Here is a 14,352-nt window from a genome sequence, read left to right on the forward strand (position 1 = left end):
GAAATCACACGGGCCAATACCTGCAAGTGCAAATAAGAATGCCAGATGTGTAAAATCTTACAAAAAGCTGACTAGTTCGACATATATCTTAATAATGATTAATAATTTATTTTGCCTATATTTCGGCACTATAAATAGATTACATTTATTTTTCCACTATAACTACATTTTAAACATTAGATGGCAGACGTTGTCTTTGCGCATGCACTACTAGAACTGTTTGTAGTTTTTTTGGTTTCATAAACGTGCAAATAGAACTACATTTCCCGTCAGACCGTTCTCGAGCTGTTTCCGTTCTGATTGGGTGATTCCGAAGGTGAAAGTTGAACACAGACATGTTTTTCAAGCCTGCACGGTAAACATCTTTAAAGTTCACGGCTTTAGTAGTCAGTACAGCTTTGTAATGGCCTTGTAATTGTATAATTTAAGACAGTTTTGTATTTAAGCATTTACTTTGTTCTGTATGTTTGTGATATATTCGACCAGAAGACGCGCTTGTTGTTTTACAGCAGCTATATATTTGGCTGTGTTGGATAAGACCTGCAGAATCACAATGACAGCTGCGTGATAGCACCTCTTGGGGAGGTCACATTAAAGACTGCTATTTGGTTCGGTATAGTATGTTTTTGATCCAAGCGACGCGATAAACCAGCATTTAGTATGGCAGCGCTACTTTTGCAGCGCGGAAGCAAATGTTACGACAGACGGCTTTGGTCGCTATCGTCTCGTTTAAGCTGCTTTCAAACCTGCAGAAAACTCCTGGAGAGCAGTGTGACTTCATACGTGCCTTTAGTGACTCCAAACAAGCGAGGTCTAAAATCAGGACACGTTAAGGTGGGTTATTAAACGTCGACCAAGCATTATGTAAAATATTTTTGTTAATTTCAAGTTTAGAGCAAAGAGGTCTGACTTGTCATCCTGCGAACAGAGTGATGTTAAGTATATGTGGGGCAGCTTGCACTCAATTTTATACAGAACATACAGTTTTAATGTAATGTAGAACAGGATATTTTTGAATATGATTAAATGAGTACATTATCTATGATAAGTCAAGTCTGTTGGTAGATTATTTATTTATTTATTAAGAAAACAGCAGATGGATCATAATAATAGCATGTAATCTCTATGATTATGCATGAGCATGACCTTGATGTTACTTGTGTGATTAACCAAGTTGCCATTGTTTCACAGAACATTTTGACAAAGCCTTTAATCCCGAGGCTTATTGGACTTGAATTCCATTGTCGCCACAAATTGGTCACAAATCCTGTGAAACTTTGGAAACTATTAGGTAAGTATGAAGTTTAGTAAGTAATGAAGTTTTTTTTTGGTTTGTGCTGGACAGAGTTGTGATGCAGAACGTTTTATTTTTGAATCTTAATGCTTTTTCTGAATTATGTTGCATAGCATAATGCAAATATGTTTTCACATCTGTCAGGCACTACTCACTATTTCAGCACATCCAACAGTAGACATGAAAAGAAAGAAGGTGGAAAAGGGAAGACCCCAGAGGAGGATGAAGGTATTTTTGAAACAGTAGTTTACAAACTACTTTCTAAACGCATCTTGTTCTGAATGGTTTATCTTTTATATTTTTAATTTTGAAAAAGGACCTAATAATTTTTAAACTACTTCATAACTGGATCTTCCAGTGAAAACTACAAACTTGTAGTTTTCTCTGTGGTGACACACGCAGGACTTCTCCAATAATTTAGCCTGCTTAAACCCACTCTGTCAAGCTTGTTTCCATCTGCCTCTGTATTTGAGTGCAGCATCCAAATCTCTGAATCCAGTCAACAACTGATAGACAGAACCAAGTTGTAAACAAGTGTTTTTCTGTTTTTGTTTTTCTCAATAATTTGCTACACTGGAATGTGCCTCACAATACAGAGCAAAACGTCTGTCACTACTTCAGTTTCCTCATGATTTTTTGCCTTTTATAAGGGCTTTTTTTTTTTTTTTTACTTTATTAAAAATTTCATATTAAAAAAATATTTTTTGTGTTAAGGGACTAAAGTGTTTTAAATATTGGAACATAAAATTACATAAATAAAATTTTATTTTTAAATGTAAAACTAAAACTGTCGGTAAGTCCTTGTCTTAATGAATGAGTCATTGAATCACTCATTTAAAAGATTTGTTTCAAACAGCTGATTCATTCAGAAATGAAGCAAGTGACCATCTTTATGAATGTGTAATTGAATCATTCACTCAATCGATTCATTTAACAAAATGCAGTAACGAAACACCACTGTGTGGCTCAAAGACATGCAGTATTTTTATTTATTTTTTATTTTAATTTTTTTTATTGCCATTACGAATGCTTCAGTAGGTTATACTAAAAAGTAGAGATGTTCCGATACCCTTTTTCCCTTCCCGATACCGATTCCGATACCTAGGCTCAGGGTATCGGCCGATACCGAGTACTGATCCGATACTGTGTATCTGGTTATACAGCTATACTTACTAGCTCTGTATGAATTGATACAATTATTTTATGGTGCGTTTCACCATAGATAGATAGTCTGGCAAGTAAACAAAAAATATAATATATAATGTTTGGAAAAAAGTACACTCTTAACATCAGTCAGTCAAGCATTATAAATATATTATGATAATCAAGTATTATTGATAGAACTTTAGCAATTAGAATTAAAACTTGGTAACCATGTATGAATGCATATTAGTCATTTTAACTGAACTTAGGACTGGTGGTGGTGCTTTTTTGGTCATTCAGTGTTTCTGTAAAAATGGGGAAAAAACTATCAATAATACTGATAAGATAATAATAATCATACAATGAATTCTACTAAGAACAATATAAACGCACTAAGGATTAACAAGCTGCTGGATTCATGAATATTAATCACGTTGTCTGCATTGGCTCGAACTGATTTGCTGAAATCAAAACAGGGATGATAATAGGTGAGTGCCAGCCAATGGGATTGTCGTTTGCGCATTAGCTCCGCCTACTACCGGAGAACCCGGCAGTTAAGCTGAAGAATTCCAAAGGAACTCCGTTATTTTGACAGAAAAATACAACAAAGAATATAGTTTACATACCATTCGGAATTGACGCGCTACATGTAAAAGACTCCTCTCTCTCTCTGCGTGTGAGGAAAAAAAAGCAAAGCGACGGCGAGTTGTCTGCTTCACACTAGAGCTTATGGTGCGTCAAATACAGGTGCGCTGCGCATTCATTCAGATGATCTGAAAAATAGATAGCTTGACGGAGAGCGAAACTCTGAAGCGCACAGTGTTCAGCGAGTTACAATATATCTGTGATAAAATCATACATAGCCTCCAACTCACACACTGGCGAGTAAAATCTGATTATTTATCAGCCAGTGGCTAATATTAGACATCATTTAGTCGCCCAGGGTGAAGATTTAGTCGCATATGCAAGTGATTTACTGGCAGTGTGCTATGCGTTTGTACTTCTTCTTCGCTGCTCTAAATAGTGGTTGCTTGTGGCAACACAGCACAGCTTCCTGTGTTTGCATTCTGAGCAGCGAAGAAGAATTGATTTCCTATTTGCAGCATTAAGCAAAGCTAGCGCGCATAACTATAGGTCCTTTAAGAAAATGGTATCGGATCGGTACATGGGTTCAAGTACTCGCCGATACCGATGCCAGAATTTTTTGTGGTATCGGTGGAATTTCCGATACTAGTATCGGAATCGGAACAACCCTACTAAAAAGATAACATAATGCAATGTGTTTTTGTTCGTTTTTTTGCAAAGTGAGCTACATACTCAATAGTGTCATTGACAATTACAGTGTTATTGTATATCATGTCCTGCTTATTATATGGTTACAGGTGATTTGAGTTTAAATTGTTTTATTTAGAGACCATGAAGTAAAATGACAGACACGGAATTGGCATAGCTGTGTAGGACATCAAGTTGAATGGGACAACACCAGTCAATAAATACAATTTGTTGACCAATCCGACACAAGTAATTCAATCAGGCAGATATACTTTCATGCCAGATTATTCATGCTTACTTTACTTCATTGTTTACTCTAGAAGAGAAAAAGAGACGAGAGCAGGAGGACCTGATGTATAGGGAACGACTGCGCACACTCTTTATTATCGCTGTCATCATGAGCTTGCTCAACTCCATCAACACCAGTGGGGGGAACATATCCTGGAATGATTTTGTAAATGAAATGTTGGCCAAAGGGGAGGTGTCACGAGTACAGGTAGTTCCAGAGAGTGACATTGTGGAGATCTACCTTCACCCTGGTGCAGTCATCTTCGGCAGACCTGTACGTCATTTCACATACAAGTGCCATATTTGATTTTAAAATAATTGTTATTGTTTTGTTGCTATTAAATCCAATTTGACTAATTTCCTGTTGTCTGTTGTAGAGACTTGCCCTGATGTACCGAATGCAGGTGGCCAATATTGACAAGTTTGAGGAGAAGCTTAGAGCAGCAGAGGAAGAGCTGAATATAGATAACAGAGACAGAATACCAGTGACCTACAAGCGCACAGGCTTCTTTGGGAAGTGAGTAATTTGGACCTTTCACAGAGTATGCAGTCCTGGCAAGCTGAAAAAAGATTAAAATCGACTGTTGGCATAACAAAGTATCACTAGATCAATTTCTTGTCCTTCACAGTGCTCTTTATGCGCTCGGTATGGCTGCCATTGGGGTTGCAATTCTCTGGTACATCTTCCGACTGGCAGGAATGGGTGGGAGAGATGGCGGCTTTAGCGCTTTTGTAAGTCAGGATTCCTTCATTTACATTCGTTGTATAATTGTACAATTCAAATATTTTCTGATGTCAAATAATCTGCCTGCTCCACCAGAATCAGTTAAAAATGGCTAAATTCACTATTGTCGATGGGAAATCTGGGAAAGGTGTAAGCTTCAAAGATGTTGCAGGAATGCACGAGGCCAAGATGGAAGTCAAAGAGTTTGTGGACTATCTAAAGGTAAGGGCATCTGAAAGTTAGACCCAAAACTTTATTTGCATTTATGTTACACTGAAATCTTCTTGTTATTCATGCTCAGTTGTACTTGGTGCTGCATTACCGAGAGCAATCCATAATGCTATGTGAGAATGTTGCATTCTCAGCAAAAGGGGGACCCTGTAACAGGCATTAGCATAAACTAGAGTTGTGTGATCTTGACATTTCATTTTTTTTCAGTAATGATAATTAGGCAATATTTTGCTGATTGTGTTTTTGTGATGGTGCTTCAGCTGGTTTAGGCCTGTCGTGGACTGCTGACTCCCAAAGCTTTCATATTCTTCATCTTCTGTGTGGTGGTTAGTTCACAGCAGTGACACAAACTTTTCCTGCCCCCTTAAACTGGTTTCCAGAGGCGTTTTTACCTTTTTATAAGGGCAATTTCTTTCCTATCTTTGTTAAATTTATGCATCAGGTCAAATTCGTACATTTAGTCAATAACTTGTTAGTTAGAATAGTGCAACGCTATCCACCTTATTTTTCTCGTAAGAGCAGGCACGGCCATTTGTAAATATTACGGGTCTGGCTTCCGGTGTCATCCACTTTCAGCTAATTTTAACTGTACAAAACAGCTTGTTTTGCTGCTTGATGTTGCAAACTGGTGTGTCTTACCCTATTATTAATGTATTATCTTAATTTTTAACACTGGTTTATAGTACAAACAGTTTTACCGTTTACTGCACTTTGTTATCCTCCTCGTTATTTCCCTACAGCGACTTATGAACCCAAAGTCTCGCACATTCACAGAAAACGGCTTACTTACTGAACATTCAATTCAATTGCACGCTCCCTCAAAACTTGCGACATCTGTGGCATTGTGCTGTGTGATAAAACTGCACATTTTAGAGTGGCCTTTTATTGTGGCCAGCCTAAGGCACACCTGTGCAATAATCATGGGCTTTGTCCAAAATCGCCCCCTATACCCTCAAATAGGGCACTATTTGAGTGGACAGCCATTTTTAGTGGTGTCTGAAACCATAGTGGACGTTCTCGAGTGCACTCATTCAATCCCACAATGCACCGCAAAAATGAGTGTACAACCGATGTACACTCACTGGCTAGAGATAACCCAAAATGCACTGTGAGAGTCGCGCGCTGAATGAATTCCCGCGTCTTGCCAGAAGATGTTGCCCGCAGCTGAATCATCCATTCATTTTAAAAGCGCTCGTCCACGGTGTAATACAACACAGGTACAAATTCATTGTAAATTGATTATTAAATTGTTTAACTATGGTTTATACATAATTTCCGTGACAGAGTTCAAGATAAATCCTTTAATCTTACTACTGGAGCTGCCCGTTTCAAATTATTATTAAAAAGCATGCAAAGTGGCAGTCCTTCCGGTGCACTCAGTATCTGAATTCACTCACTCGTTTTCATTCACTCCTTCAAGTGAACTGTATGAGTGGACTAATGTAGGGAATAGTGAATGAGGGTATAGGGGACGATTTCGGATACAGCCATGCTGTCTAATCAGCATCTTGATATGCCACACCTGTGAGGTGGATGGATCATCTCAGCAAAGAAGTGCTCACTAACACAGATTTAGACAGATTTGTGAACAATATTTGAGAGAAATAGGCCTTTTGTGTACATAGAAAAAGTCTTAGATCTTTGAGTTCAGCTCATGAAAATGGGGACAAAAACAAAAGTGTTGCGTTTATAATTTTGTTCTATATATATATATATATATATATATATATACATATACATATACATACTAGGCTATATTACATAATCTAATAGTATATAATGTTGTGCGCTGATAACTAACCCTGGAACATAACCTTACTATGGTTACTTGCATACCCTGAAAGTAACCTCCGATTTTGGAACTGAAAGCTGAGGTTATCCGCTCGCTTATCCTCAAACTTACCCGGGTATGTCACATAACCTGCTTTCTGGAATACACCCCGGTAGTGTTGCCCATAGGCTTACTTCCGCGTTGAAGAAAAAGGTGGATAAACAAAAATGGAAAAATGCTAACTTTTGTTTTTTGCAAAGTGAGTAACATACTCAGTGTCAGCTTCCACATTTTAAAGAGTAGAGTAGAGCATGTATTTGTTTTTATTTGTTGGAGTTGCTTAAAATTATATAGTTCTTGTTATTAGTACAATTATTTTCTTATAGTATAATAATCACAGTAATCTTTAATAAGTGTTAACCTTCTTCTACAGTCAGTTTTCTCTTTCAGGTCAGCCACTGTCATGGCAGAGCAAAAGATTTAACTGTCAACATGTTTATATCTAGTTACCTCAATAATAACACATCTAGTTTTTGTACAGACATTTGAAGATATTGCCCCCTTGAGTACTTGGGTTGCTACTGCCACAGTAATGCAGGAACATGTTACAAAGAGTTGTTGGCATATAATTTTTTTTTTTTTTTTTTGAAGAATCCAGATAGATACCTTCAGCTTGGGGCCAAGGTACCTAAGGGCTCTCTGCTCCTGGGGCCCCCTGGCTGTGGTAAAACTCTGCTGGCTAAGGCAGTGGCAACAGAAGCTCAGGTGCCCTTCCTTGCCATGGCAGGTTCAGAGTTTGTGGAAGTGATCGGAGGTAATTCAGTGCAATAAACTGTATATTTCATTGTCCTATAGCAACATCTTCATATTTAAATCTGAATGATCTTTCCCCACCCAGGCCTTGGTGCTGCAAGAGTGCGAAGTCTTTTCAAAGAGGCTCGTGCTCGAGCGCCATGCATCGTCTACATCGATGAGATTGATGCTGTGGGGAAGAAACGGTCCACAAACATGTCTGGTTTCTCAAACACAGAGGAAGAGCAGACCCTTAACCAGCTACTTGTGGAGATGGATGGTAATAATTATGGATTTGCGAGACTAGTCAACTAAATCTAAGCCTTTTACATGGGAAATACTTCATTAAATTATTATTTTATTTTTTTCACATATGTTTTGCTTTAAATGTAAGCTAAAGGCTGTGTTTAAAGGGGTCATATGATGCGATTTCAAGTTTTCCTTTCTCATTGGAGTGTTACAAGCTGTTTGTGCATAGATAAGATCCCTGAAGTTGCAAAGACTAAAGTCTCAAACCCAAAGAGATATTCTTTATAAAAGTTCACACCCATATCTCGTCCACACCCACCTAAAATGGCTCATTCAAACACGCCCCCACATGTCTACGTCACGGTGTGGGGAGATTTTCAAAGCACCACCCAAATGTATATGCAAACAAAGCGGGCGTGATTTGTATTCTCGCTGTAGTATCATTGCTCCGCCGGCGCCATGTCCTGGAGATGCTGTGTTTCGTTGTGAATGCGAAACTACTTTGGACTTCCAAAAGAAGACACAACTAGAAATCAGTGGTTGAGTTGTATTTACAACACTGTTCCAGAACAGTGCAACCCAAATATTAGAGTGTGTGTAGCGTTTTTTTAACAGAGGACTATTTCCTGAACCTGGGAGTAGCCTGCCAGCTATGCTCAAAGACTGTTTCTATAAAGTGGGGCAATTCCAACTTTGCAAGGACAGTCTGGCGTTTCTGACTCACAGCCTGTAAGTACGTTTTCTTATTTAAAGAATTTGCCACTGGCTATTCAAACGCGAGTTTTGAGCAGTGTAGAGAAGCGCTTGTTGTTTGTCATTTCTCCGATCACAAATGCAGACATGGTAATGTTTACGCAGCACGATGCAACACGACGCACAAAAAGACAGTATAAGTCATTATAATCAGTAATTATGTCCCTACTGGATGCAACAAATGCCTCGTTTATAATGGGTTTTATTGTTTTTGTGTCGTCATGCCGGGACACGGCATCACAATACGGCAAGGGGGCATAATATTTCCATCTCCCGCTTGAAATATTCGGCCAATCACAACGCACTGGATAGCTGGCCAATCAGAGCACGCCTCGCTTCTCAGAACGATGAGCATTGTAAAAATCGGCGCGTTTCAGAAAGGTGGGGCTTAGAGGAGCAACAATAATGTACAGTATGTGGAAAATAATGTTTTTTTTAACCTTAAACCGCATAAACACATTGCATTACACCAAACGCACAAAATAATGTTCTTTTTAGCAACGCCATATGACCCCTTTAATTATAGTCATGTTAATGTTACATTCTAAAACTAATACATTAATTTGAAAAGTATTTATCTGAAGTGGAAAACAAAATCATTCACCTCAGATCTTGCATGAGTTCATTTTTTTTTTTTTTCTCCTGGATGCATAAGTGTTTTCCATGGTAACTGAATAACAGCAAAACCTTGACTGTGCTTACCTAACTTTTATTTGTGGAATTCTTTTCATAATAGACTATTGAGTTGATGCTGCACTGCATATTTATTCAGTTGATTTTAATAAATGTCTGTATTGGCTAACATGATCAGCATGTGACCTTCTGAGATTATCAACATATTTTCCTTCTTTCTTTTCAAGGAATGGGTACCACAGATCATGTGATTGTCCTGGCCTCCACTAACCGGGCAGACATTCTGGACAATGCACTTATGAGACCAGGCAGACTTGATAGGCACATATTTATAGACCTGCCAACTCTTCAGGTAATGAATATTCAAAGTGCTTTTTTGGGGATATATAGCAGCTATAGACCAGCTTATTTTATTAAGTTCTTGCTTATCAGATGTTCCAAGTATGAATAACTTAAATTATGAAGTAGATCTGCTCACTGCATTACATTTGCATAATCACTTCTCTGCATTGTTTCTGGAGACTTTCAATCTAGTAATGGTGAATTGGGCAGTTTTTCTAAGCAAATTCTAATAATTGTGCTGAGATAAACATGTACACTACATTCCAAAATTTGTAGTGTTTTGAAAGACGTTTCTCACCGAGGCTTTAATTTATTTGATCACAAATAATGTAAAAACAGTGATGAACATGTTAAATGTTATTACAGTTTAAACAACAGTTAAACAATTTTAACTGTTTTCTGTTTGAATATATTTTAAAATGTAATTTGTTCCTGTGATGGCAGAGTTGAATTTTCAGCAGCCATTATACCAGTCTTCTGTATCTAGTATGCTGATTTTGTGCTCAAGAACATTTTATATTACCATCAATGCTGACAATTTTTTGCTGCTTAATATATTTGTGGAAACCGTGATACATTGCCATTTAATATTTTGGTGTAAATAACGTTTATAAAAAAAATAAAACAATAATAATACTTTAATTTAGCAAGGATGCATTAAATTGTTCAAAAGTGAAAACAAAGACTTATGTTACAAAAATTTCAAATAAATATTGAAAAAAAATGCATCGCAAAAATATTAGGCACAACTGATTTCAACGTTAATAATAAAAAGAACTATTATTAATAAATGAGCACCAAAGCAGCATACTAGAATAATTCCTGAAGGATCGTGTGATTGTGTTCTAGGAGAGAAAGGAAATCTTTGAGCAGCACCTGAAGATCCTGAAGCTTACTCAGCCGGCAGACTTCTACTCCCTGCGTCTGGCAGAGTTGACACCAGGCTTCAGTGGTGAGTGTTGTTTTGACTGTGTCTGTGTTATCTCCTAACACCACATCCTGCCACTATTGCCCTTTGTGCATTGTTCATATTTCCAGGGGCAGACATCGCCAACATCTGCAATGAAGCTGCCCTTCATGCTGCCAGAGAGGGCTACAAGTCTATTGACACCTTTAACTTTGAATACGCTGTGGAGAGAGTCATTGCAGGTATTCAGTTGAGCTAAAAATAGCGTACTCTGAAATTGCATTAACAGATTTCTACACAATCAGCTCTATTTGTTGATCACATTGTGTGTGATAATTGTAGGGAGTGTGAAGAAGAGTAAAATCTTATCTAAAGAAGAGCAGAGGGTGGTGGCTTTTCATGAGTCTGGTCATGCTTTGGTGGGATGGCTGCTAGAACACACCGAAGCTGTCATGAAGGTAAACAGCAAGCTAAGCTAAAAGGTACTATAAAAGTGGTGTCTAGAGTGTCTGCTGTTCAGGTTTAGGCATCAGAAGAGTGATAAAGGAATCCAGCGACAATCGTGAAAATGTAATGCCAGATCACGTACCAAATTTGACAGATTCACTGTACAAAAGGATTGAGAGTTGTGAATGAACCAAAGATTACTGGAATAGGTTTTACAAAAAAATAAAATTTCAGTCTGTCTGCTTCCAAATTTCACATTTAATTCAGTGTGGTACTTGCTATTTCTTTAAAATTATTGATATTTACTAGCAATTTCTGAATGAAAATCACTTCAAATTAAGCCCTACACTGTATAGCAATCACTTTGTGATTAATATTAACAATTTGAAATTGTTAAATGTGAAATTAACCCAAATCCATTGAGATATCGTGTGTGTTTTTTGTTTTGTTTTTTAACTGTGGGCTTGTTCTCCAGGTTTCAATTGCTCCCAGAACAAATGCTGCTTTGGGCTTTGCTCAGATGCTGCCAAAGGATCAGTATTTATTTACTAAAGAGCAGCTGTTTGAGAGGATGTGTATGGCTTTGGGTGGACGAGCCTCTGAAGCCATCACCTTCAATAAGGTCACCACAGGTATGACATACAAATATGATAACACACACACCATCAAGAGGAGAATTATGAATACATATTAGAGAAACAGAACCAGCAGAAAGAATAGCAATTGCCATGAAACAGTGTGATAACAGAGAGGAGACATATGAGTGAGAGAAAAATATTTGAACGTAGCTTTCAAGCACCCCCTGGAGGACGAATGCAAATTGACTAGTAGGAAATAGTTATTTGCAAGGAGCAATTGTGTACCTAGTAGAACAGATGCAGACCTGACTTCATAAATATTTATAGGCAGAATTAGACACCAGATAACTGAGAAACTCATTGTAGGTGCTCAGGATGACCTGAGGAAGGTGACCCGCGTGGCCTACTCCATGGTGAAGCAGTATGGCATGGTTGCCAGTGTGGGCCAGGTGTCCTTCCCAGATTCTGAAGATCAGGGTGGTATTGGACGGAGACCATTCAGCCAAGGACTCCAACAGCAGATGGACCATGTGGGTGAAAGAACATACTCGCCTGTTTATTGTTGTACTGGTGTGGCATAGGTGATGTGATGTTACAGAGGCTTGTGTGGGTGTGTGGTTATTTATTTGTGTTCTTTTCTCTCATGTTCAGGAAGCTAAGTTGCTAATAGCAAAGGCCTACAGGCACACAGAGAAATTGCTCTTGGACAACAGAGACAAACTTATTTTGGTAAGATCTAAAATCGCAAAAATCTTCCTAAGAAAGAAGTTAAGAAATTTCTAAAGATAAATTCTAAGACATTCATAAAAATGTTCCTAATTGTAGTTCTTGAAGAGAGTCTCAAATTCTTCTAAGGAAGTTATTTTCTTTTGTTTTCTTAAGAAGAAAATGGCAGGCTTTGGGTTACCTGTTTGTATGGTGGATCTTGCTGAAGACTCGCTGATCAACTCAATGAAAAACACTTTAAAGACCATGCTTTTGGCATGCAGATAATCATAAGCATGCATACTATTTTCATCATGACTGGCGTGAAGGGAGTGCAGAATTTATTTAGCTTTTGTTTTTTTTTTCTTTAGTTTTTTTTATGAGCTCTGTATTTTTAAATAGTTACTTTGCTAGAGTGAACACATCCAGTGCATGCACAATATCAGAAGTGCTGAATACTGCCAAATATTATATCTCAGTTATAGAATTAAAAATGAGTGCCCTATAAGAATTGTTTTTGTAGAGTTGTTAATACATTTAATATTCAGCAGAAAGTCAAGACACACAATCATGACTGATCATTGTTTACATTAGTAGTGTCACTTCAGAGTAGTCCTGTACATCCCTAGTAATAGTGATGTATTAAGTGTAATTAGTGTTGTGTTCAAATATTTCATATTTGAAACAACAAAACATTGAGACAAGCAACCAACAACAGACTGTTTTTTAGGAATTCTAATGTTTTTTTGTTTTTTAAGATCTTAAGCTTTAGGTCTTCAAAAAAGATCTAATTCTTAAGAAGTGTTTTTGGGAATGCAAAATATGTTTAACAAGAGTTAGGAAATAAGAAGATAATTTTTTTTCTTAAGAATATTTTATAAATGTGGCTCCAAATCATCTTAGCTGATTCAGTAATATCTCATTTTTTCTTATTTCATACAAATAATACACTCACTTTTTTGTTACATTGTCATGTACAAATAAGATTTTAAGCCTACAAACCTATTTTGGACTACTCAGTAAATATATACTACAGAATATGAGGTCATATTCAGCTTTAAATAAATAATACATTATAAATATTAATTTAGAAGTTTCTGTTCTCGCATTTAAACCTACATTGATGAAAAAATGCCAAAATGAGTGTTTACTTTTTGTTGAATTGTGAGCCAAAGTAGAAATGACACATCATATATTACAGAAGCTAAAAATGCTCAAAATAAATATTTTCAGTTGGGTTTTTTTTTGTTTGTTTGTTTTTTGTTTGGCTTTCGGCAAGCTAGGTAGAAAATCCTCATAGCATAGCCTTTTTTATGGCTTGCATGATGACTTTATGCAATGTTGTTGTTTGCTGTGATTTTCAGCTGGCTAATACCCTGCTGGAGAGGGAGGTGGTCAATTACGATGACATTGAGGCTTTGCTGGGATCTCCTCCGTTTGGACCCAAAAAGATGATTGCCCCTCAAAGCTGGGTGGAGGCTGAAAGAGACAAGCAGGACACTGGTGAAGATGAGCCACGCAGACCCCAGAGACCCCACCGCAAAGACAAAGATGATGACATGAACCTGAGTCCAGCGTGAGCTCCACAACACACGCAATCACATTCACATGTGTAAATAGCCTTTAATGGGCACACATGTGAAGTTCAAAAGTGGAGCGGCTGCCTTTGAGGATCAGTCTGATTTTCAAAATTGTGCTTTTAAGGGGAAAAAAATGCTGTTCTTGCCCTTGATGTTCCAACTCTGTTCTGCTGATGATTGACTAAAAGATAATGGCAAGGTATGTGCTTGGTTTAGGTTGATCATTGACCAGTAATTATATTTTAAATGTCTTTAGGACAAACAATAACAACTTACAAGCATCAGTCAAGCATTAAAGAGTAAAATTTAAAGTGTTTTTCTCAATAAGGTAGCTCTCTCTTAAAGAGTAGATACTTCCTTTGAGAAGTTCATGAAATGTACTGTTTTTAAAACAGTAGTTATGCTTTTTGAGTTTCTTTCCAGACCATACAGATCAGCTCTTAGTTACCTGGTTTGTTAGACCAGATCAGACATACCACTGGCAATGCTTAAGACATCTTGTGATGTCAGTGGATATTCTGCACCATATGCAATAAATTATTAAAAAATTTTGTTGAATGTCAAAGAGTCTTTATTTTACCAGTTAAGTTGATCGTAAATGTTTTTGGCAGATGTCTAAATGTTTTTGTTTTTTTTATTTCGA

The 14,352-nt window shown here is 37.3% G+C and overlaps 1 protein-coding gene across 1 annotated transcript; it reads left to right on the top strand.

The window, feature by feature from the left end:
• Window positions 1-333: 333 nt before the first annotated feature.
• On the top strand, window positions 334-14,261 carry spg7 (SPG7 matrix AAA peptidase subunit, paraplegin). Its single transcript, XM_058780744.1, has 17 exons — window positions 334-834; window positions 1,192-1,291; window positions 1,439-1,522; window positions 4,030-4,271; window positions 4,375-4,514; window positions 4,627-4,729; window positions 4,818-4,943; window positions 7,375-7,537; window positions 7,622-7,795; window positions 9,378-9,502; window positions 10,342-10,444; window positions 10,531-10,641; window positions 10,742-10,857; window positions 11,322-11,478; window positions 11,791-11,954; window positions 12,076-12,153; window positions 13,494-14,261. Exons 1-17 carry the CDS (start codon window positions 661-663, stop codon window positions 13,707-13,709), a joined length of 2,376 nt encoding a protein of 791 aa, XP_058636727.1. The 5' UTR covers window positions 334-660; the 3' UTR covers window positions 13,710-14,261.
• Window positions 14,262-14,352: the final 91 nt, after the last annotated feature.

This window comes from Onychostoma macrolepis, chromosome 07 (genome assembly GCF_012432095.1).
Source record: "Onychostoma macrolepis isolate SWU-2019 chromosome 07, ASM1243209v1, whole genome shotgun sequence".
Lineage (NCBI taxonomy): Eukaryota > Metazoa > Chordata > Actinopteri > Cypriniformes > Cyprinidae > Onychostoma > Onychostoma macrolepis.